The following is a 25,838-nucleotide window of genomic DNA, read 5'->3' on the forward strand; positions in this document are numbered from 1 at the left end:
CCGATTTTAGGTGAAAAATTCGGAAAATTTCCATTTTAGACCTCTAATATTTCCTTCTTGTTGGCTACATTGGAACAAACGTACCACTTTCTGAAAGCCTCCTCTTTGGCCTACAGAACGCACAATAAAAAGTTTCAATAGGATATTTAGGGAAGCTGTAATCCAGGTATATTTGTTGATTTTTGCCTCTCAGGCGTAAAAAGTGTCAAAATTTCATGTGTATGTTGACAGAGAATTTTTTCTTTGTCTCTTTGGAACGCGGCCTGCGACATCAGATTTTCACTGTATTTTGTAACACACCAAAGATTTTTAGGTGATTTGGACCGATGTGGCAACAGTGGTGGCAGCTACAAAAATTCTTGAAATTCGGTTAGGATTTTTTTGGTAAATTTTTGCCCCTACATTTCCCTCAATAAGTTCCCTTCCGTTGGCAATACTGCAAGGTAACTTACACCAAAACGTAGCCGCATTCCTCTTCTAAAACACAAGGTCATAGTCATATTAATCGACTAAATAGCTTTTGAGCAATAAGCCACTAACTGAAAAATGTAGGAAAACACTAAAAATGACATGGGTCCGAAAGGGTTAATAGAGAAAAGAAGAAAAGAGCAGCACCTGAAATTTGTAACTTAACTAATTCATTTCATTTATTTTACTTGTTTTCTTTCTACCAATATTCTACTTAATCCGACATGAGAGTGATACTAACATTGAAACTTCGAGGACGGTTAAAAATGTCTCGAATCCACGATGAATTGCCCTTCTTGATCCGAAACTGAACGCCTGTGAATAACTACACCAGCGGGGATTGTTGTACTAATAACGTGAAAGTACTCTTAGAACTGATGAAACAAATATATTGATTTTCTTCTTCTTCTAAATATCTATTGGTAGTGTTAGGTGAAATAATGAATCTGATACTGTACAACATTCGTTTGATCGGTCGCTTTTCTTTCTTTCTTTTCTGTCAGAATGTTCCACTTCAGTGAAGAAACTTTTTTTCTCAGCTTCTCCTTATCAGTAATATTGACCTTGAATCAAAATAATATTAGCAAAGTTCAGTAGTTATTTTGTTTTAAAATACTCGTCTTACTCTTATTTAGGATTTCTTTCTAATAACAAGAATGTTTAATTATACCTAAGTATCAAATTAGATTGTCAAGGATGAAATCCACTGTCAATACGGGATAATGGAACCCGAACCAGAGTACTCACATTTTTATCTGATACGCTGCACTCTTAGAAAGACTTGAGTGGACGAATAAGATAAAGAAAATAAGCTTAGTATAGTGTATCTACAAAAAAGCAAAACAGAAATGGTGTGGTATTAAATGGTGACATCACTAAACTTTTAGGTTTTGTTTGTTTTCTCTCTCTCTTTTTCTTTCTTTTTTAACTTACCAGAAACGTCGCTTATAAACTTTAATATTTTCGATAAGAGAAATAGCTATGTTCTAAATTGAAGAAAGCATATAGAAATTGCAATATCATTTTAAAGCATCCCTTTATTTGGCAGTGATGCTCTCAAGCAACATTGCATTCTATTGCCTTATCCACACGAATTATAACTTCAGTGATAATTTAATTGGCATTATTGATTTCATTCAATATTCATATACATTTGCGGGTCAATTGTTTAGATATTTCTAATCTTCGTCAACAGGGGACAGTCAAATTTACTATTGTAGAAGTTCTATCTCCTACATTCCGCGAAAGTTTTATTTATTTATTTATTTATCTTTGTGGATTCTTACTCTGTAGGAAAATATTTCAACGAAACTGCTGCTAATTACTGAGGGTATTCTTATGATATTTTACCACAATAGGACAATGCTGCTCAGTAGCTACACATAAGACCTATTTTATGGCAATGTTGCTTTGAAATAAATCCCCTGTATTTTGGAACCAAAGTACAAAAATACTTTAAAAAAATATGAAATTATGATCAGGAAGATATGGTTCAACCATAAATGCAAACTATATATTTTAATGGTAATACTATCAGTGCTTGCCAATTAAAGGGTTAAATATGGGATTTATGAAATAGAGTGTCATTTGATGCTGTATGGTTAGAAATTGCAAATTCTTTGGATTTAGAATATATATACATTTTAAGGATTATTATAATCATATAGCAAAGAATAACGTGAAATTGTACTTAAATCGGAGAGTTTTGTTTCCCAAGGAAAATTTGAAAATTATCGCTGCTGTTGTAAGGTCTACCATTGTCGATTGACCTGCAGGAGTAGCTTAATGAGCTCAAATATATAGCTTTCAGATTAGAGTATCTTTAGTTTGTTTTCCTTCACTTTACCGTTATAAACCTTTCCACGTTGCACTTCTTATTTTCAGTAGAGTAGGCTTTATATCATTTATTGTTATTCAGTTGTTTTTGTATTGTTTTACAAGAAAAGGATTATTTAACTAGTTTATTGTATAATAGCTTAGGTAGACGTATACTTTTATTAACTCTGATTTTTATCTAAAATAATTAAAACACTTCCTTAAAGCTACCTAAACGATAAGCCTTCTGCAGTGAAAGATAAAAGAAGTTTTAAATTTTAATTTCTTTTAAATACCTTGGTGATGAAGTGGAACATTTTATTCCCGGTGAAGCGTAATCTACTTTCTTTAAAAATAGACTGCATATTACCATATTTAACGCGCTTCAACTGTGTTGATAACATTGGGTGAATTCAGTTTTGAAGGATCGAATTTGACTTAGAAATACTTATATCTTTCTCTAAATTTAACATTGGAGCGCCTTAACATATTCTACATCAGAATGTTCGAAATTGTCTTTGCGCTAAATTTGACTACAGTTGTTACTTAACTAGCTGGACACAAAGAATGTAATAAAGGTTTATTGTTTATTTCATTGACTGAGCAGTTTACGACACATTAGCAGTGAATCATTTTACCATGTCAGGAGCTTGTAATCTCGTTTCAACACAGGAAATATAAATGGATCAGTATTAAAATTTTTATAACCAATGTAGAAAGGAGTAATTGTTTTTGATATATTTTCGTACTAGGTACCCTTTATAGAAAAAGCACTCTTGTCTTCATGACATCATTTTTAGTTTAAAATTCCAATCTATTATTGTCTGAAAGAAACACATTGTATTTAACTTTCCACGTTTATAGCTTTTAGACTAAAGAATATACATATAAACTTGAATGAATATGAAAGAATCAGTAAAATGAGAAAGTGAGCGGAAACGGAACAACTATAACCAGCAGACACGATGTTATCCTCCGCAAACTTATATGGCTTGGGATCGAACACAGTACATCAGATACTGGAGCTAAACTCTCTGCCAGAATCACCGCGGATGACTCGTTAGGATATTATAGATTTTCTGTACTTAATTGGACTTAGGCTATTTCCGGTGTTAGAGACTAAGTTATTGTATATTCATTTTCTTTGCATTAGTGTATTATTATTGTTCAACTAATTTATTTGATATTAACTGTTCTAAATATCTTTACAGAATAGATGGAGAGGACGATGATAATCTTTGTGATTTTCCTATTTAGTTGTGTTTCATATAGGATAGTACACGGAGTGGAGTTACGACCAGACTTGACTTGTAAGTTACTTTCTATTATGTCTTACTACAAAATTAGACAATTTCTACATTAACTTAATATAATGTTAACAGTTTAGCTATAGAGAAATTTTGAGAATAGTGCTGACCAAAGAATGACACCGAATTGTGAAGATATTTCGGGAATTTTGAAGCTCAAAATTTATTACATGTTTTATAATCCCTCCTGCTTATATGGGAAGTGAGTAAAATTTAGTAATTATATTAGGACCAAAATAATAATGGAGAAATCAAAGATATGCATTAGGCGTAACTACCAGTATAATTTATACAGGTAATACCGCTGATACCGTTGGATAATGCCGCGTACTTGGAAAGAATTGTATACACGTCAAATACTAGGTTTCAAATCTATTATTACAAAATAAGTTACTTGAAACTTGAGACCACAATATGTAAATGAAAATATATTCTCCAGATTCAAAACATCAAAAGAACTATTTTCAATTAAGAAAATAATAGCATACATGAGAAACTGAAGCTAAGTTTCTTAGACTAAATGCAACGGAAGACATAATTAAACATACAATTTTATGTAATATATATTATAAAATTGAAAGTGAGTATGTGTGTGACTTAATCTCTTGAAAAACCAGACCGATATCGATCAAATTTTTACCGTAGATCGGGTTCTACCCTGGGAGCGTTTTTATGTTTTCACTTTGACGGTAGAACTTAGGTTTAAGGGAGAAGGGGAGTTATAAAAGAAATAAATAAAACTTAATAGCTATTGAGCCACTCGACCGATCTCGATCAAATTTTCAACATAGATGAGACTTGGGCCAGGGACGATCATTTTACTTTGACGGTGTAACATAGGGGAGGGGGTGACATATGTAAAAATAAATAAAATGAAAATGGCTATCTTTGTGACTTCATCACTCTTGTACCACCAGACTGATCTCAATCAAATTTCCAGCATAGATGAAGTTTGGATCTGGGGTTGTTTCTATCGTATCACCTAGGCTGTAGAGCTTAGGAGAGGGGAAGGACTGGATATATATAAAAATAAATAAAACTTAATTACGCTTGAACAACGCTACCGATCTCAATCAAATTTTCAACATAGATGAGATTCGAATCTCAGATGTTTTCTATAATTTTACTTTGACGATAGAACCTAGGGGAGGGGGAAGGAAGAGGAGATAGATATAGAAAAATGGAAATAAAAGTAACTGTTTTTGTGACGTCATCACTCTTGAATCACCCGACCGATCTTGATCAAATGTCCAATAAATTGAGGTTCGGACCTGGGATGGTTTCTATTATATCACTTTGACGGTACAACTTAGGGGAAGGGGAGGGGAAAGACATTAAAAAATGATCAAAAATGACTGATATTAGTGTCGAATCTATAGTTTTCGGCGTCGCTGAGATGAACAGTGACACTAAAGATCCCATTTATTTCCAAATTCAGCACTAAAACTAGGCGGAGGGTGAGGAAGGGTATACATGTATAAAAGTGATCTAAATGACCAATATCAGTGTCGAATGCATGGTTTTTGGGTTCACTGAGATTAACAGTGACACTTTCGATGTCGTGCACTGCAACATGGGGGAGAAGAGGAGATATATAACAATCATCGATAATGAACGATATTGTGCCGAATCCATAGTTTTCGGTGTCGCTGAGAGAAACAGTGACACTTCTGATGCTGTTTACATCTAAATTCAACCACTCAACATGGGAGAGAAAGAGGAGAGAGAAATATAAAAATGATTTAAAATAACCGATATTAGAGAGCGCTTTAGTAATAGTAAAAAGTGACTGACATTTTCCTATTTTTTTTAATTAACCCAGAGAAGCGGGTAATTGATGCTAGTAATCAAACAATTCATAATAATCCGTTTGTTCCATACAACAATAGCACATATAATTTTCGAGTTGTAGCCACTAGGGATGGTATCGAGACGAGACGATACTTTATAAATCTCGGTCTCGTCTCGGTTAATAAGTAGCGGTCTCGGTCTCGGTCTCGTCTCGTCTCGGTCAACAGATGCTTGTCTCGATCTCGGTCTCGGTCTCGAAGGCCAAGTCTCGGTCTCGTCTCGGGTCTCGTCTCGAAAGTCTCGAAATAAATAGTGTGAAATTAAAATTGGGAAAGTATTATTATCGTACAATCTGTCGTTTCCGCTTCTTATTTTTTGCCTTCATTCTTGACTTAGAATTATGGTATGATGTAACTCTTCGTAGCTAATTTGCTAGCGCTAATGCTTTCCATGTGTGTGTTCCAGGTTCAATCATCAGTGGGTATAATATACCCGGGATAAAACCCTAATAGTAACTCATATTTCACTTTCAGCAATAGACTTTGTCTCAAATAGCTTCAGTACTGCATATACAATTAAACTCTATTAAATTAACCCGAGTACTATAGCCACGAGGAAGTTCGGGGGAAAAACATTTTAAACTCAATAAAGATCCATCTATGAATTAGTTATTATAATTGTTATAATTTTGCAATAATGGTAAAAGTTATGTTGGGATTTACCGTTACTACCTAGAAACTTCTTATGAATTTAGCATTCCAAGAAGAGATGCCATTTCTGCTGTTATTCCTTTACTAAAACCCGATGTGGAAGAAATTTACTACAACCACCGGTTTCAATATTGAGCTCATAAAGCAAAATATTTAAATGATTCTGAGAGAAATGTTTGGATATAAATTTAGAGATACAAGAATAAGTTTCTTCAAGACTCAGAGATCACTAATTAAATTCGAACTGGAAGAAACCTTCTATTATTTCCATTTCCTTTATTGATCCCCAGAGAAGAAAATAGTAAGGATTAGCCAGAAATGATATTTGATATGGGTTCAGTGTCCTAAGATTAGATTGAACCTCTATCTTTTCCCTCGTATTGAAACCGGAGGTAGATAGTTCCAATCTTCCACTTCCTGTTAGTACTCGATTCTGATATAGTAAAATTAAAAAAAAAAAAAAAGCGAATAATGTTGTTGCATAATGAAGTTCAGTGTTACAAGAGTAGATATCCTTTAAGTATCATTATATTGAAAACAAGATTAGCATACCCAACCTCTTCAGATAGGAGTTTTGGATCCTCGTAGTGCAAATACAATAAGAGATAACAATATTCTTTTTCTAAACCATATGAAACTGTCAAGAATAGACTTTTAGCTTCAATATTGGATTCCAATAAACTAAAAGGGACAGTTTCTACAGTATATTCTTATTTCGAAGACTAAACTTTCTCTCAAACATCCGTCTCTTAAAACTGGACGTTTTAATGTTAACAACTTTTGGTTCCACTATCAGCTACCCTTAAAGAAAAGTGGTAACATATAGAACGTTTATTAAACGTTCGAAGAATTGATTTTATCTTCCCGCTTTAGCACTTCTCGTCTTAATAGTGTATCTCAATAACTCAAAAGTAGTAAGAGAGAGCGAGAAATATTATTTTGAACTAGATTCAACGTTCTAAGAACGTATACTTTGCTCTTGCCCCTTTATTAAAACTTGCAGTGATAATGCAAAATTTTCCAAGTAATTGATTCCCAAACGGAAAGATATTAAGCAATAGCAAAGAATAGTTTTTGAGAACAACACAATATCTTGAGAATAGGTTCTGTTTCTACCCTCCTTTTTTTCATTATTGAAGAGGATGTAGGAACCTGCCGCTTCTGGGTTTAACATTGGACGTTTATAGGGCAAAAATACAAAGATATATTGATAAATACTTGGCATTGCATTAACTTAACGTCTCAAAAGTAAAATATGTTATATGTATTCCCTGAACCATAACCCACCAAGTGAACTTTGTGGTGGACAAACACCGTGTGCGTGGGTTTTCTCGGGGTTCTCCCGTTTCCTCCCACTTTCTTCATTCCACCATTTCATTCATTACTCATCATCACCGTCTCCTTTAGCCTAACCGGCATAGCTGTGGGACGTAAAACTCAAAGATTTCCTTTTTCCCTCAACCATAAAATAAGTCCGGAAAGATTTCCGATCGGAATCACTTCTCTTTGTAGTATCGGAAAGCTATATTTTGGAAATCAACTATATCTTCACAATGTGGGGTGAAACCCACTTATTTCACATCATATGGCTATTACTGAAATATTTATGGTGTGAATAATTTTTCTCAAATTGACGAAACATTTCATCCCTAAGACGAACTCACCCTGACATGTACAGTATAGGTTTGAAAGAGAACGTTCTTACAAGATTTGAAGCTCTTAAGGCAATTGATTGCTGAGATTAGGTGATTAGGCAGTCAGTGATTTCATTTTGTATGTACTGACAAAGACTTAAAGGAATATATAACATTCCATGAAGTCATAATTTAAGTGTATAAAAATGCTTATGACATATCCTCATGCTTCTTTTAAACTTTCCAATGAGCAGAGTAATACACATATGTGATTAGCCCACTACTTGACCAAATTTGTGATCCGCTCCTATAACGCTTGATATTCTTGCTAACTTCGCAATATTTACAATTATTAAATCAAGGGTAAACGAGATTTCCCTACAACACGAAATACATTTGCGTGTGTTTTTCTTCTTGTTTCTTCATTCTGTGTTAAATTTTATAAAATTGATATGAATTGAATGAACATTAGAATGATATCTTTGAAAATGGAGAAAAGATTTAAAAATAACTGAAGTTGAAAAACCTTTCGGAATAAAAATTAGTTTAGTAAAAATATGGTTCGTATTTTCATTTGGGTCTTTCAATCATCTACGCTGTTTAAAGTTGAATTTAATAAAGAATTAGCAGTTAATATGACACTATCTATTAGGAAGGACTTTCCACAATAAATTTTGAGAATTTCTTCTATTTTCATGGAAGTTAGGAATTTCTCACATTTGAAGTGCTGTCAAACACCACCTTAACGAAGACACTTATGTGTCGGGTGGGGAGGATTGCGTGCTATGGTGAAATTTAGAGCTGTGTCGGTGGTAGTTCACTACCAGAAGAACCACCCCTACCGAATTGGTCTGAATAAAGTAGCCAGACGAAGAGTGTTCTGGGAGAAGGCAGCAGTTCTCCAGTAGCCAAGTTGGCGGAAATCATAGTGATAGGTACGGCAACTTGGACATTAGTACCAGGTTTGGTCAGAGTGACTTTAACGGCTGGGATACTGCGGGGTGGAAGGCAAAAGGAAACCACCACTCTATTTTCCCTAGTTTGCTGGCAGCAAAAATAGAACATATGAACAATGGTCTTTCTCAGGTCAAAATGTAGTTCCGGAGGTAAAATATCCCTCCATTCGGATCTCCGGGAGTGGGATGGCTTGGGAAGGACTATTGGACGAGAAAGTAATAATTGGGGGAAAACAGACAGAGAAAGAAAGACAAGGAGGAGCAAAAGGTTTAGGATAGGGACATGGAACGTACGTACTATGTTACAGGGAGGAAAATTAGAAAATCTTAAAGAAGAAATGAAACAAAATAATTTAGATTTGGTAGGCATTTGTGAAGTTAGATGGGAAGGTAATGGGGTATTGAACAGCGAAGGATATAGAATGTTTTACTCAGGTAATGAAAAGGGCGGTCATAATGGCGTAGGATTAATTCTTGGAAAGCGCTTAAAGGAGAAGGTAGTGAAAGTAGAATTTATTGATGATAGAGTTATGATGTTAAGACTTAAAGGGATAAAGAAGGATCTAGTGGTGATACAGGTATATGCACCGACGACTTCGAATGCAACTGAAGAAGTAGAGGAAAATTATGAGAAAATAGAAGAAATTATAGATAGGGAGAAGAAGGGTGCATGCATAATTCTAATGAGAGATTTCAGTGCAGTTGTGGAAGAAAAACAGGAAGGTAGTATCGCAGGCAAATATGGTTTAGGCGAAAGAAATGAAAGGGGAGAGAGACTGGTGAATTTCTGTAGACAGAATTCACTAGTAATTGGGAACACTTAGTTCAATCAGCACAAGAGAAGAAGATATACATGGAAATCACCAATAGACGGCGGAAGATATCAGATAGGCTATGTTATGATTCAGGACAGGTATCGGAAAAGCTTAAAGAACGCGAAGACCCTTCCCGGGGTTGATATTTTCTCTGATCATAATCTTGTGCTGGCCGAAGTAGATATTCAACTGAAAAATGTAGGCAGAAGAAAAGTAGGCAACAAAGTGTTGAATACTGAAAAGTTGAAAAACGGGGAAATAAGAAATCTTTTCGCTGAAAAATTCGAAGAAAAATGTTCAAACGAGGAAAGGATAGGCGCAGGGAGTAACGCACGGTGGGAACATATTAAACACGGTAAGAAGCAGTAGGTTACCGCGAACACAAAACTGCTAAGAAACCATGGGTTACAGAGCAGATGTTGCAGAAAATGAGGGAGAAAAAGATGTGGAAACATGTTGATACAGAAGAGGGCAGAAAGATGTACAGGAAGTTAAATAATGAATTACGAAGAGAAACAGACAGAGCGAGGGAAGAGTTTTACAAAAGAAAATGTGAGGACATAGAAGAATTAGAAAGAGTTGGGAAATATGAAGAAATGTACAAGGAGGTGAAATCTATGGAATTTCGGAGGAAACAAGAGGGTATTATGATGGCAGTAGAAAATAAGAATAGGAAGGAAGTCAGCGCGAGAAATGAGGTCATAGGAAGGTGAAAAGAATACGTTAAAGACTTATATGAGAGTAGGGATAGACCGCGTAGCCTAAATATTGAAGTAGAAAATGAAGTAGGCGAGGATGATAAAGGATTTAGTATTCTTAGAGATGAGTTTGAAAAGGCTATATCCGAGATTAGGAATGGAAAGGCAACCGAAATAGATAACATACTAATCAAATTCATTAAAAATATAGGAGACAAGGGAAAGAAAGAATTGTTCCGACTATGCAATGAAATATATGAAACAGGAGAATGGCCAAAAGACTTTGTGAAAACGATCATGATACCGATGGCTAAGAAATCGAACCCAAAGAGATGTGAGGATTATAGAACTATTAGTTTCATATCTCATGCAGCTAAAATTCTGCTCCGAATACTCAACAGAAGGTTATATGAAAGAACAAATAAAGAAGTTGAGGAGGAGCAGTTCGGGTTCAGAAGAGGCAAGGGCACAAGAGATGCAATTGGATTATTAAGGGCGATCGGTGAAAGATATATAGAAAAAGGGGAAGAGGTGTATGTTATATTTATTGATCTAGAAAAGGCTTTTGACCGCGTGAATTGGGAATTGTTGTTGGGAGTTCTAACGAAGATAGGGTTGGAATGGAAAGTACAACGAGATACTTTGTATCAATTGATAATTACCTGTATTTTTGGGCAGAAAGTGCTTCTACATAAGCACTATACCTGATATAATGTTAATTTAAAAATAACAAAAGAAGAATGTTTTTAATATATGTAAGAAATATACATTATTGTATAATTGGTTGCTATGTAGTTGTTTATAGATACATAATTAACATGTTTGATTGCAAAACAGTTTGTATGAATATACGTTAAAAGAGAATCAACGAATAAATTATTTACTACTCATCATCGACTTGTAATTTCAGTATAAAAGGTGAGAATACTAGTGGATATAATTACGGAAGATATTTTAAGGTGTGAACAATTACGGCCACTAAAGATTTACCTATGTTATTAGCCGAACCAGGGTTGGCGACCACCTTTGGTGAGTCGTTGTAAAATTTTGGTTTACCTCACCCGGGAGCTTTGTAAATTCATATCCTGAAGTACAAAGTAAGGGGTGAATTGACTTCAGTAATAAGGTTCATGTCTACGAACTTAACTATACTTAGAAGTGGTAAAATAATCACAAGAAAAATTATGCTCGGTGAGGCAATGGAGAAAGAAACTGGTGACAGTGGTAACGACGAACAAAATACAGCTCCTGTTGTACCTGAAGTGTTGACATTTGAAGACAAAATCTTAATGGCTTTACAGCTACAAGAACAAAAGTTAGCCCAGATGTCGGAAGAATTAAAGCATACGGTTCAGCAGAAATCCGAGGAATTAAGTAAACAGTACGAGGAATTAAGTAGACAATTGGAGCAGAAATCCGAGGAATCCAGTAAACAGTACGAGGAATTAAGTAGACGGTTGGAGCAAATAGACCAAAATTCAGAAGATACGAAACAATCTGTGATCCAGGCGGTGAAAGACCTTACATTACAATTTGATGAAAAGTTAAAAAGAGTATCAGAAGATTGCCAGGATAATTACCACCATGTAATCCAAGAATTCAATTGTGTAAAAAAGGATTTGGAAGTAATAGAATCTTCTGTACGGCAACAAAAGATTCAGGTTACGGATAATTCTAACCAAATACGTGCAAATACTCAGTTGATATCTACATTACAAGAAGAAATTAGGATGTTACAGATTAAGGACAACGCATACCACAACAACATGGTTAATGATCATTTGGAGTTCCCTTGTTCACAAGAGATGACCTCGCATTCACCCGTAACAGATCAACGTGGACCTCATATTATCTCATCTTCAAGTAATCCATCCGATGAGGACATTATTTTGGAAGGAATTCATCCAAGGAATAAAGATGGGCGGAAAAGTGATGGTGGAACCACAGATAATACAGTAGGTAAAAATTGTCACTCAACACGAACACGAAATGGTGAAAGGAAGGTAAAGTTAAGTGTAAAGATGAGTGAAATACGTGCTATGAGTAAGTTTAGTGGTAAATGTAATGAAAATGCTACCTCTTTCTTAGAAAAATTTCAAGATGAATGCAATATAATGTGTATAGATAAATCGCAATATATGAAACTAATCCCTCATTTATTACTCCCACCATGTTCTTTATGGTTTAAAGCAGTACGAGATCACATCAATACATATGAGGAATTCAAAGCAGCGCTGATTGCAAATTACGAAAACGACTTTTTGCTTGCAAACAGAGATGCCACGATTAGAAACCAATCTTTTGATCCTCGTTTGCACAAATCTGTTGTCGATTTTGTCGTAAATACATATAACGAATTAAAAGTCGTAAATACGTTGCAATCGGAATCCAGAGTAATTGCATCAATTCGAAATTTGCTACCGTTTAAACTACAACAGATCCTGTTTTCTACCCAGTGTATGAGTCTTAATCACCTATTAACGCTTGTCCAATGTTATGAAACTCAATACCACGCTCAGAATCATCAAGCAGGATTAGGCAAAATTAAAAACAATTCAGATCACCTTGTACCTGTTCGGAATCTAAATATCCGTAATGCAGACAATACGGAATATAACCTAAGTCGAGCAAATTTCAACAATCAGAACGGACAAAATAGGCGAAGATATGTTGGGAATCCACCTAACCTAATTAATCGTGGCAATCCGTATATTAGACCATATAACCAAAATAGATTTAAAAATAGACGAAATACATGGCGAAATTCCAGGAATACAGTAAACTATATGGATACACGTAATCGTAATTCGAGAGATGGCATTTCGCATCCAAATCAAGATAATGACACAATTCCTGTACAGAACAATAATACGGGACATAATAATGATTGTGCGGTACAGTGTACTTTATTGGAACCATACACGAGTATGAATTTAAACTAACTGCAGCTGATGTGGTAGGGGTTAAACCCATATCAGCTATAGATTCTCATGAACATTTATCTTCAAATTTATGCGATAATGTCAAACTCATATCAGCTATAGATTCTTATCAACATTTATCTTCAAATTTATGTGTTAATGTTAATAATGAAAACAACCCTTATGACTTTTAGATACTTTATCATGTGTGTTTCAACAAATGATAATTTTCAAATGATTTTAATTCTTTCTTGTTAATGTGAAGAATTATAATTCGATTTGTAATTGATTAAAAGCAAAGGTTATTTATATTATATTGATTTGTGTTGAAACTTAATTGTCAAAGATTATGTTAAATATAAGGTTCATTCTATTAAGTTAATTATCCGACGACTGTCTTCATGAGCTACCTTATATGTTATTCGAATAAGATCCTTTTGTATCATGACGCCTTATTGATATAATGTATATTTTAAAATATCATCTAACATAATTACTATATAATGCGCCCTGGAAAGATCAAACATCTTTTTCTTAATATGATCGTTTTTAATAATGATTGAAACTATTGATCATTGTGATTTATGTTTTAAAATGTAATTGACTTTTACAATTTTTGACTTCGCACCCTTCAGTGATTAGATTAATAAGCGACGACGTTTCTATAATAAAAGATAAATATTAATGAAATAAAAGATTTATTATAAATGTATTTCTATAAAGGAAGCTTAATAAAGTTATCTACGAGGGTCGATCAAAATGTAAAAGGACGTAATTAATAGAATATCATTATTATAAACGGACCAGTGGTTCTTAAATATAAAAGCCAAGCTCGCTTGTAACTTTTATATTCAGTCCCGTCGTCGGGCGACATTTTATACAACGAGATACTTTGTATCGATTGATAATTACCTGTATTTTTGGGCAGAAAGTGCTTCTACATAAGCACTATACCTGATATAATGTTAATTTAAAAATAACAAAAGAAGAATGTTTTTAATATATGTAAGAAATATACATTATTGTATAATTGGTTGCTATGTAGTTGTTTATAGATACATAATTAACATGTTTGATTGCAAAACAGTTTGTATGAATATACGTTAAAAGAGAATCAACGAATAAATTATTTACTACTCATCATCGACTTGTAATTTCAGTATAAAAGGTGAGAATACTAGTGGATATAATTACGGAAGATATTTTAAGGTGTGAACAATTACGGCCACTAAAGATTAACCTATGTTATTAGCCGAACCAGGGTTGGCGACCACCTTTGGTGAGTCGTTGTAAAAGATAGAAGACTCATAAGAAACTTATACATGAAGCAACAAGTAAATGTTAGGATAGGGGAAGAACTGACGGAAGACAGTGCAATTGGAAGGGGAGTTCGACAAGGATGCTGCCTCTCGCCAACACTATTTAATGTCTATCTAGAAGAGATAGTGAAAAAGAGCCTATATGATGATGATGGCATTTCGGTAGGAGGTAGAATGATTAGATGCATAAGATTTGGAGACTGTATGGCACTTGTTGCGGAATCTGAAAAGAAAATCAATAAAATGTTAGAAAAAATGAGGAAAGGCTTTGAAGAATATGGGATGAAAATAAATGTTAGAAAGACAAAAGCCATGGTGATTGGAACGAAGGAGTCTGTATCAAATATAAAAGTGGGAGGGGAGAAAATAGAACAAGTGAATAGTTTCGATATCTGGGTAGTATTCTTAGTAATAACATGAAGTGCGAACGTGAAATAAAAGCAAGGATAGCAATGGCGAAAGAATCCTTTAGGAGGAAGAAAAGTCAGTTTTATGGGACCTTGAATAAAGAGTTGAGAAAAAGACTCATAAAATGCTTCGTGTGGAGTGTTGTACTGTATGGGGCGGAAACGTGGACATTACGTAAAGGTGATAGAAATCGACTGGAAGCCTTCGAAATGTGGGTGTGGAGAAGAATGGAAAGAATTAGTTGGGTCGAGCGGAAAACGAATGAGAGAGTATTAGAAATGGTGGGAGAGAAAAGAACACTTTTAGATATTATTAGGAAGAGGAAGAGAAACTGGTTGGGGCATTACCTAAGAAGAGATTGTATCATGAGGGACGTCCTAGAGGGTATGGTGGCGGGAAAGAGAGGGAGAGGGCGAAGGAGATTACAATTAATGGATGATATAAAAACAGAAAGATCATACGCGAAGTCGAAGAAGTTAGCGGAGGACCGTGGAGCATGGAAGCTTCTCAGCTGCGACAAGTGACGTGCCAATAAAGGCAGAATACCTATGATGATGATGAAGTGCTGTCTTTCAGATTTGATAATTGTCTTCACTGCTTGAAGTTTAAATAAGTTGTAACAAAGCGGCAAATTATAACAACATGTTTTACATAAGAACTGGCAAAATATGTTGTAACATGAAGTGAGCTTTCCTTGGAATTTGTTTCCTTGAAATGAAATACTGTCAGGAGAAATAGGTGAACTTATTTCTTCTTTAGAGAAATATGTTTATTGATGCTTTCGCTAGGGATTAATTGATTTTGTGAAATATATACAGTGCTTTTCTTCAAGCTCCTAATGATGTAAGCTTCAAGTTGATTGACCTCAGTTCTAAAACTTTTTTCAAGGTAAATTTTGTAATAAAGAAAAAATGAATTTACGAAAAGTGTCCAATATTGAGACTTAAGAATTACGGACATTGCTTGCGATTGATATCAGTCCAGAATTCATCCCAGCTTTACGAAAGCATGAGGTGTGTTTTCTTCTTCTTCTTTTTTAAAGCAAGTGCCGGTTTGAAATTAGGCCACTGCAGCGCTGTGGTACGCATCCCACACATGCGGCAAGCCACAGACGCCATTCCGGAAACATTCGACCTTGTTTACATTTGTTCGTGAGTAATTAAAATGCTTCCAGCGATTAAGAATCCCACCAACTGTGAAATACGCGCTGTGATTCGTGTTCTTAGTGCTAAATGCGTGAACGTGGCTGAAATTCATCGCCAGATTAGTGAAGTGTTTGGAGAAAACATCAAGTACGATGGAATGGTATGGAACGAGCTAGAGCTCTTAAAGATGGCGGCACGAATATTCATAATGGGGAGCGAAGTGGGCGACCTTCAGTCATCACTGAAAACTTGGTGCAAAAAGTTGACGTAAAAGTGAAAGAGAACAGACGCTTTACGATTTTGTCGTTATCTGGTAAGTTTCCTCAAGTATCAAGAAATGTTGTCTGTGAAATTCTGACTCAACACTTAAATCAGCATCACGACGACGATGATAAGGTCAAAACGGACATGTTGCAGTGGTTGTCAAATCAGGCGGCAGACTTTCATAAGGATGGTATTTAAAAGCTTATAAAATACAATAAATGCCTTAATATGTAGAAAATACATTAAGATACAGACTTTCATGTATTAGTAATAGTAGTAGTAGTAGTAGTAGTAGTAGTAGTAGTATTTCAAAACAGTACTTATGCAAAAAAAAATCACGCTTCGTAATACACATAAGAAAACACAACTCGTAATATTTTAATGTGTACAAGAACAACTAGTTTAAATGTACGTGATTTGAAATCCATCTTTTGTACAAATATAGCTTCATAATATACAAACATTAGACTAGTAGAATTTCTTTTGTCTATTTTATGAAATCTTGTACCAACAGTATTTTTTCAAGAAAAAAAAGAAAAGAAACAAGATATCCTCTGACTGTCACTTTGACCAGGGGTTACCAGCGTTGTCTCTTTATCTTACTATTAAAACGACACGGAAATATCTTGAACACTTTGGAGACGGGTGTGCCATATAAACGCAATCAATCGTTCCGTTTAGGATAGGTATGATATATAAACACATCATCTGGACGGAGAGGAAGAGTGCGGTTTGTAAGCCTCAACTGGGAATATCATAATATGAAATTTAACAATCTAATTCTGAACACGTCTGTACAAGATGTAGTTGGGAACTATATATTAATGGATGCTATGGCATTTGAATTAATTTCCTTGCAATTTTATCCACCGGTTTGCTGTTTTCCAATTTATTTTAAATCATATGACACTTTTCAAAAATAGTGAAATATATCATTATTTTAAACAGTGTCGTACGCAAGAAGAGAATGGGATTTTAATCTCCCATAGAAGAAACATTTAGTGAAATGAAATGAAATCTTTAAGTTTTACGTCCCACGGTTATGCCGGCTAAGCTAAAGGAAACAGTGATGATGAGAAGTGAAGGAACGGTGAAATGAAGAGAGTGGGAGGAAACGGAATAACCCAGAGAAAACCCACGTACATGGTATTGGTCCACCACAAAGTTCACTTGGCTGAGATTGAACCAAGGACCCCATGCATAAGAGGTGAACACTCTACCACTGAACCACCGAGGCCCAATAAACATTTAGTATATTAAGATATGTAGAAATGTACTGAAATCACGAGCATTCTGAAATTATAACATTGAGTTTGAACCTCCTTGCTGAATTTAAGTATACGCCACATATTTCAAAAATCATTAAGTTACGTTATAGAACTGGATTGTGACCCGTTTCAAACAAGTACTACGTTTGTTTTTAGTTGTGCAAATATTTATAATGTTTGTATGACGTAAGTAGCTAGTTACCTAAATGTTTTTACCTTTGCAGCAGAACAAGAAACATTTGCTAAGCAACTCATCAACAAAGGGAAAGCTTTAGGAAGTCACTTTAATGAGGTAAGGCATATTTTACTGTTATAATACATATTTACTTTGTTAGATCATACAACTTAATTTATTTGGGAGATCTCTAGAATCTGCTATGTTCTTTTAACGTAAAACTATTTTCTAAATGTATATGAGATGTCAATTTTTTGTCAGGGAGATTAAAATTTAGGCCCTAATTGATATTACTATTATAAATTTATAAAAATATTGTGGATATGAGTACTTTATTAGGGTCACCCAAAAGTACATTACGATTAATTCTTAGAAACAAAAGAGTATATTACAACCTATTTGATATATATTTCAGTTGATGTTCAGTCTTGTCAAAATAGACTGTCCTTTCCTTTACTCAGAAATGAGGATGTAATATCTTACTAACGTGGCTTCTAACAAATATCTAAAGTAGAATAAGTGCAAGGTCGCGTAAAATTGGACCCCACATCTCGTTCAAGGTTTACCAATACCATCATAGATTAGTGCTTAATTTACGCCGTAAAATTTAGCATTTGTACTCAATTAAAACAAAGGAATTCGAAAACAAAGCGTTTGATAACTTCATAGTATCCCCCAATGATCAAATTCAATTCAAATTTATGCCAATATTTAGTGCTCATTTTGTGATGATTTTTGCCGCATATTTGAGAATTTGTACTACGACTAAAAAAGGATAAATGACTAACAATTGTTTGGTAAGGGGCATGAAATTAGCCGTCGAACCAATTCGGTTTCCAATCCAATATATTCTAATATTTAGTACTCAATTTGTACGAACTCCCTACAAAATATAATTCATACTGCAAGCAGGAGGAAAGGGAAGAATGAATATCTTAATTTGGAGGAACTGTGACGTTAGCTTCCATACGAACTCGGATTCGATTCAAACCTATACCAATATCTAGTACTGATTTTGTGTTTATTTGTGCTGCTGAGAATTTGTGTTATAACGAGAGGGGGAGAAAATAATTAAAGATGGCTTGAAGAGAAGTGAAATTATACCCAATCAACTCGGATTCAATTCAAACCTATGCCAATATTTAGTACTCAATTTGTGCGAATTTGTTTCCGGATATTTGTGTTTGTGGGAGAAAACTCAGAATTTGTGATTAAATTGTTAATTAATTATAAAGTGTTAATCAAAAGTGAAAATTAAAGGATGAGACTTCAACCGGATGAGACTTCTAGACTGAAAATAACGAAACCACTTGTTGCGATAAATCTATCTTTGGATATGTATTGATGCAGGAAAATTTTAGAATTTGTGTCCAAACCGTTAATTAGTTATAAGGGAGGGAAGGGAAAGGGAGGGAAAGGAATAAAATATTAACAACAACGCCTTCTACACTGAAAATATTTTTAAAAAATGCCTTTAGTCACTTTTTTTTTCTCAAAAGCCGAACTTTATATTCAAAACGTTCATTAGTTATAATACATGGCTCTATTGCTAGCCGCACCTCTTTGCATGTATGTTGGTGTTTTGTTCAGAAATATTTCTAATATTGAGGACCTATCAAAACTTTTCATGCGATTCTGCGAAACAGGAATGGGTAAATATGGTAATGTTGTATTGTTTTAAGCCATTCTGCGAAACAGGATTCTGCGAAACAGGAGGTAACAATCAATAATGCTATATTGCAAAAAGTAGATCCGTTACTGTAAATCATGCTCTTGGTAATCATATTCTAGTCATCCCTTATCACTAGCAACTTCCGCAGTCCCTACTAGTTAACAGAACATTGTATGTCTGCATAGAAGGAGTACAAAGTACTGCCGCATTAGATATAAAATATTATTGATGTTGAAAATCAACCTGTCGTGTATGTAAATTTAATAATTAACTTGAATTCATTTCAGATATTTAAGTGTTGATTAAGATTTGGATATTATCACATTAACTAGTTGTTACCGAACTTCGGGCTTACCAGACAGAGCGCCATGTGATGCTCAGGGGCGATTGCTCCCTCCCCGAGTTGCAGATTTGTATGCTATTTTAATCAATAAGGTAATAATATACCTTCAAAAAACTACAAATTTTATTTATATGGAGTGTTTTGCCTTCCTTTCGAGCAAAGACCAAAACGACATTGCTGCTACCAGATTTGTTACATTTTAACATCTGCCGCTAACACCTGCATTGTATTTTAAAAAAAGAGAGAGAGAAAGAGAGAAAAGTAGAAGGAAGTTCAGGCAAAGTCATTAGATTTAAAAGTAAGTAGTACATAGGAAAAAATGGATTATTGTCTCAAAACTAAATAACACATTTTTCTTGTTATCTTTGAAGACACCAGATTCATGTGTGCCAAAAGAATGTGTATTGTAGAGGAGTATTACAGCAGGAGATCAGGTAGATTTTTTAGGTCAAACTGAAAATTTGGTAAGGAAACAAGATACGAACTAGACATTGAAAACCCGGACTTCCCAATCACTTTCCTATAATTCGAGTATGGTGATCACAAAAGGAAACGTTAAATGAAAAAATTTTACATTAATATATATATATATATATATATATATATATATATATATATATATATATATATATATATATATATATACCTTCTAAAGACTTAAATTTGAAATTCTGCTTTTGAATCTGTACAAAGAAAAAGAATTCAGTCTCTTTTTTTTTTAATGCTGAAAGTAGGATTGCCATCTGTCCCGAATCAGGCGGAACACCCCGAATTGTAAGTAAATTTTCAGCATCATGAATTACACATAAGATGGGCATATTATACATTATATATCTATTTTGGGCAAACTATCCAAAATACTTGCAAAGTATGAGACAGAAATGTTTAATGGCATTAGTGAATTTCGGACCCACGATGTGCGGCCATAGTTTTTGAGATATCTATACGGTTCTATTGTTAAATTTCTTCATGATGACAGCGTAACGAATTTTTCCGTGGAGTATTGGTTTAGTGCTTTATAACTTCTGTTCAACTAACCGCCAAAAACGTAGTGTTTTCAGTTTTCTTTTTCGTGTATTTTTGGTTTAAATTTTCATTGCCATTTTTATTTATTAACATATTTGGTCTAGGAATTAATTCGTGCGAGTGGACAAGAGATGGCGCAACGAACGGAGCGTCCCACAGTTCCGTGTATCCACACATGTGTTGCAAACCCCTGTCATCGCGTATCGTTCGTAGTATAGGGCAGTGGATTAAAGCGTCAACAACACCAGTTTGTAGTTAAGTGAACATGGCGCAATTTGTGCCTGATAAAGTGTTTTTGCGGGGTGTCCTGCTGCATTACTTTAACATGCAGAAAAGTGCGACTGAAAGTCATCGTATTTTGGTGGAAGTGTATGGTGACCATGCTCTAGCTGAGCGAACGTGTCAGAAGTGGTTTGCACGGTTTAGAAGTGGTGATTTCGGCTTAGCAGACCAAGAGCGAGCTGGACAGCCAAAAAAATTTCAAGACGAAGAATTGACAGCATTGCTCGAGCAGGATTCGTGTCAAACGCAGGAACAACTTGCAGCAGCATTAGGCGTTGATCAAACAACAGTCTCCAAACGCTTGAAAGCCATGGGAATGATTCAAAAGATGTCACATTGAGTTCCACATGAATTGAAAGACAGAGACGTTGAAACACGAAAAACCATTTGCGAATTGCTGCTTCAACGACAGAGCAGAAAGGGGTTTCTGCATCGAATTATTACGGGTGATGAGAAGTGGATCCATTACGAGAACCCTAAACGAAAAAAGGCCTGGGTGAAACCAGGTGAACCAGGTCCATCACAACCAAAACGAGATATTCACTGTGCAAAGGTTATGCTGTGCATATGGTGGGATATGAAAGGTGTGGTGTACTATGAGCTGCTGCAACCGGGTGAAACTATGAATGGAGAACGTTATCGACGACAATTAATGCGTTTGAAGCAAGCTCTGGCCAGAACACGACCAGAATGGGAGAACAGACATGATAAACTTATTGTTCAACATGATAACGCTCGCCCACATGTCGCAAAACCGGTCAAAACCTATTTAGAAAATGTCGGATGGGAAGTTTTACCCCACCCGCCGTATTCACCAGACGTTGCTCCTTCGGACTACTACTTGTTCGATTGCATGAACAACGATTTGATTGGACAGCGGTTTACTTCTTCAGAAGATATCGAAACATGGGTCTCTGACTGGATCGCTTCCAAGGATGAGGACTTCTTTCGCCACGGAATCCGTACATTGCCTGACAGATGGGCGAAAGTGGTGGCTATCGATGGACAATATTTTTCTTAAGGTATTTTGTGTTTGTACTACAGCTTCAATGTGTGCGTACCAACCGCACGAATTAATTCCTAGACCAAATATGTATTTCTTCATATTATTCTTAATAATCTTTTCCAAGTACAAATTTGGGTATGAGGAACCAACGAACAAGTCATGTATTGTAAATGTGTCCCGTTTTACGAATCCCTCGTTACAAATGCAGAATTTATTTATAAGTAAAACGCTGCTTCTTTTCTACTGCTCATAAGAGAGTTGAAAACAGATAGGTCTAGGTAGGAATGTAATACCTATTTTAATCATTATACTATAATTTACAAGGGAACGAACACATACGTACACACGCAATTAACTAACCACATTAAAATATATATCAACAATGTCTCCAACTCTAGACAAGCATTTTCAAATTATTGTTATGGAAATATACTTGATAAATTACCTTATTTATTTAGTTAGTTAGTTAATTACTGAAAGCGTATTTTCACATTTTAACAGTATTCATCTAGAGCTGCTTCAGTGCCTGGAAGGAACGAGATCTTCACTTTTAATCTTGGAGATTTCTTTATTGAAAGGAAAAGCAAACCTGCAATGTAAGTAGAAATCATGATTTAAATGTTTACTTTCTCGTACTACATATATTTGATAATATAGCTAAGTATTTTAGTTAATTATTATTTTTCTGCCTAGAGTATGTATTTCTTTATTAAAATACATTACGTTATAGAAACTGTTATGAAATAATTTATTATTAATAAAGAAATACATACTCTGGTCAGAAAAATAATAATTATTTAAATAATAATTCCAGGGTGAACATGGAGAAAGTATTTTAGATTTCTAAGCTTCTATGAAAATATTTGTGGCAGATAATAATAATAATAATAATAATAATAATAATAATAATAATAATAATAATAATAATAATAATAATAATAATAATAATAATAATAGGGCTAATATACTGCTGTGCAATACTTGAGCAAAATATACAAGTATTGCACAATAAATTGCATGAAGTATTCAGAAATCACCAATGTGATCTCAAAGGTAAAACACGTCGAAATCTAAACAGTTTCGAAATTTAAAATTATTTTTTTGAATTCTCAAGGGTGTCTGAATAAAACTTGATTCTTATGTAACGTAACTCATAATTATTGAGCAATGCAAACTAAATGCACAGATTAGCTCGGAAAGTAATTGAGAGAAAATCAACAAACTCTGCAAACGCATCTCTTAATCAAAAGAAGAAAAGCGTATATAATTCACTTTCTTGATAGACACATAGTAATGTTGATAAAGGGGTGCAAAAATTAAAGTTAAAAAAAAAAGCAAAAGAATTTCCCTTTTTGTTTTGATGTGACAAATACGTATGGAAGATTCATTGGTTTCCTCCCGGAACGCACTCTGTATATGAACATACTTTATTTTTCTGTGATTGTAAGAGTAGGCCTACGTGTCACTTTGCAATATTAAGGATATAATAAAAGTTCTAAAAAATATCAAGGAAACTACTGAATATAGTGTTTAAGGAAAATAACATAATGACAAATGAAAAAGAAACTAACAGAACTCAGCTCTTGTCATCGAATGCAGTGTAGGTAAGAAAATGAGATTGATAACAGTAAGATTTTCGGGACACGCTCCTTCAGCTAGAAAATACTGTGCATCAGATGCACAGTGTTAATTCGAAAGCATCTGCGAAGCACATAAAAAGGGGGATATAATATCAAGTTTAGTAGTAACCGTAGTTGGACTAGTTTATACAAATATGATCCATTCAAGAGCCTTATTTCTGTGGCAATAAGTCTTCGGAAATCATTCATCTATGAGGCTTTTTTAGCTTGGTTATTTGCTTATTTTAATAGCCACTTGGTTATTTTATTTGTACAAAAAAGGGTATTTTGATCTACACGTGTTAAGAGTACCTTTGTAATAGTACGCTAATATTTAATGTACTGTAATTGTATTTATGTATGTAAGTATGGTAGTTACTAGCTGAATAATTACTGCACTTTTTTGTTCAATGAAATCTCCACCAATATCCTCATTGTAATATCAGAATTTTTGTGGGCTAGAACTATCACGATTTGATTTCATGTAACTAAACAATACCGTTGAAACTAACACAAGACTTGTGAAAACTTGATTACTACCTAGGTATATGGAAAATTATATTACTATTCATCTATGTCTTATGAACCTTTGAACATAAAAACACGAAAATAGCTATAGGGAACCCACTTGCTTCAGATAACATTAGCGTAATATTCCACTTCAACGACTTGAAAGTATGGCGAAGCGAAAGGAATAGTGAAACCTTTTTTTAGTAGCCTAGGGTTGGTCGACAAAATATGATTTTTTCAAATCGAATTCGAATAGTGCGGAAAAGTTGTACCGTCTACCTTATCGTGTAACTGTAATTTTTAAAAGTATCGATAAGTGCGATCGCACCAGTTGCTTTCAGTGTCTTACAAGACTTTCGTTTAATTACAGAATCGGACATTTACTTGGTTATAGATAATAGTAAAATTAGAAGAGAAAGCAGCAAATTAGAAGAGCATTCCAAAATAAATTTCAAATGTTACCTATGCTATAATTATATTTGGATGGTAGAAAAAATGGTACAAGAACGGATGGTACAGGAAATGGTAGGCAATAAAATGTACTGCTGCATAAGAAAAGAAGACCATATATCATATATCATTACTTCTGATAATCAGTTTATTGGTCATGTAAAGCCCAGAAGTTGATCTGTAAACAATATATCTGAGAGTATACTTCCTTATTTAAGTAATAAAGTCTTGTACTTAATGATTTTGTTGCAGTCGGCTGTAATGGCACAGTAACTAACACTTGATTGAAAAGTGGCATTTTCATAACATTGAGGTCAAATTGGAAGACCACTCCAGTGTTCATTTGTTTATTACGTTTTAATGAACTGCCTTTCAGACATTTATTTGAGCATTTAGATGGTAAGGCTTCAGGACCCAAATCCTTTTCTGGATCCGTCGGTAAACAGTAGAAACACTGTGAGCAGCTTCCTGTTGTTGGTTATGAGAAAATTCATTAGAAAATGTTTCCGTTATAAAACATGAAGAAAGCAAAGACTAAATATATCTTCTTGATATTGTGAGAGCTATAAGCAGTGATGAATGCTCAAGATATCTTACAGTAAAGGATACAGTAATATATTTATGGAAGAAAATAATATTTTTGTGGTGCCCTGAACAAAGAGTTTAGAAAAAGTCTCATAAAGTGTGGCGTACTGTATTGTATGGATCATAAGCATGAACATTACGCAAAAGTGATGAAAAACGACTGGAAGCTTTCGAAATGTGAATGTGGTGAAGAATGGAGAGGATTAGCTGGGTCGAGCGGAAAACGAACGAGAGGGTGTTAGAAAAAAAGGGCGACAGAAAAGAAATTTTAGATATGATTAGGAAGAAGAAGAGAAACTGGTTGGGACATTGGCTAAGGCGGAATTGCATCATAAGGGACGTTTTAGAAAGTTATGGCGGCAAGAAAGAGAGGGAGGGGGCGAAGGAGACTACAATTAATGGACGATATCGAAAGAGAGAAATCGTAAATGAAAACATAGAGGTTTTCGGAAGACCGTGCAGCATAGAAGCTTCTGAGTTGCAGGAAGAGATCTGCAAATAATGGCAGAATATGACGACGAATATACGAATACGCTTGAAAAGAACACACTTGCACAAAGTTTATTTGAAATTTGACTTTTTATACGAAGTATCTGAAAAGCATCTAAAACCTTAACAACGACATTTTGAAAAAAAATTGTACCTGTATCT

The 25,838-nt window shown here is 34.5% G+C and overlaps 1 protein-coding gene across 1 annotated transcript in view; it reads left to right on the forward strand.

Moving 5' to 3' along the window:
- The first annotated feature begins 3,492 nt into the window (after positions 1–3,492).
- The window catches only part of LOC145692420 (uncharacterized), a 41,605-nt gene continuing 19,259 nt past the window's right edge, over positions 3,493–25,838 (forward strand). The window contains exons 1-3 of the mRNA XM_081767727.1: positions 3,493–3,593; positions 17,744–17,811; positions 22,525–22,619. Of these exons, the coding sequence (XP_081623853.1) occupies positions 3,500–3,593; positions 17,744–17,811; positions 22,525–22,619 (257 nt within the window). The 5' untranslated portion in view covers positions 3,493–3,499. The remainder of the gene's footprint in view (positions 3,594–17,743; positions 17,812–22,524; positions 22,620–25,838) is intronic.

The sequence above is a fragment of the Thermobia domestica genome, chromosome 8, assembly GCF_964235325.1.
Source record: "Thermobia domestica chromosome 8, izTheDome1.hap1.1, whole genome shotgun sequence".
Classification (NCBI taxonomy): Eukaryota; Metazoa; Arthropoda; class Insecta; order Zygentoma; family Lepismatidae; genus Thermobia; species Thermobia domestica.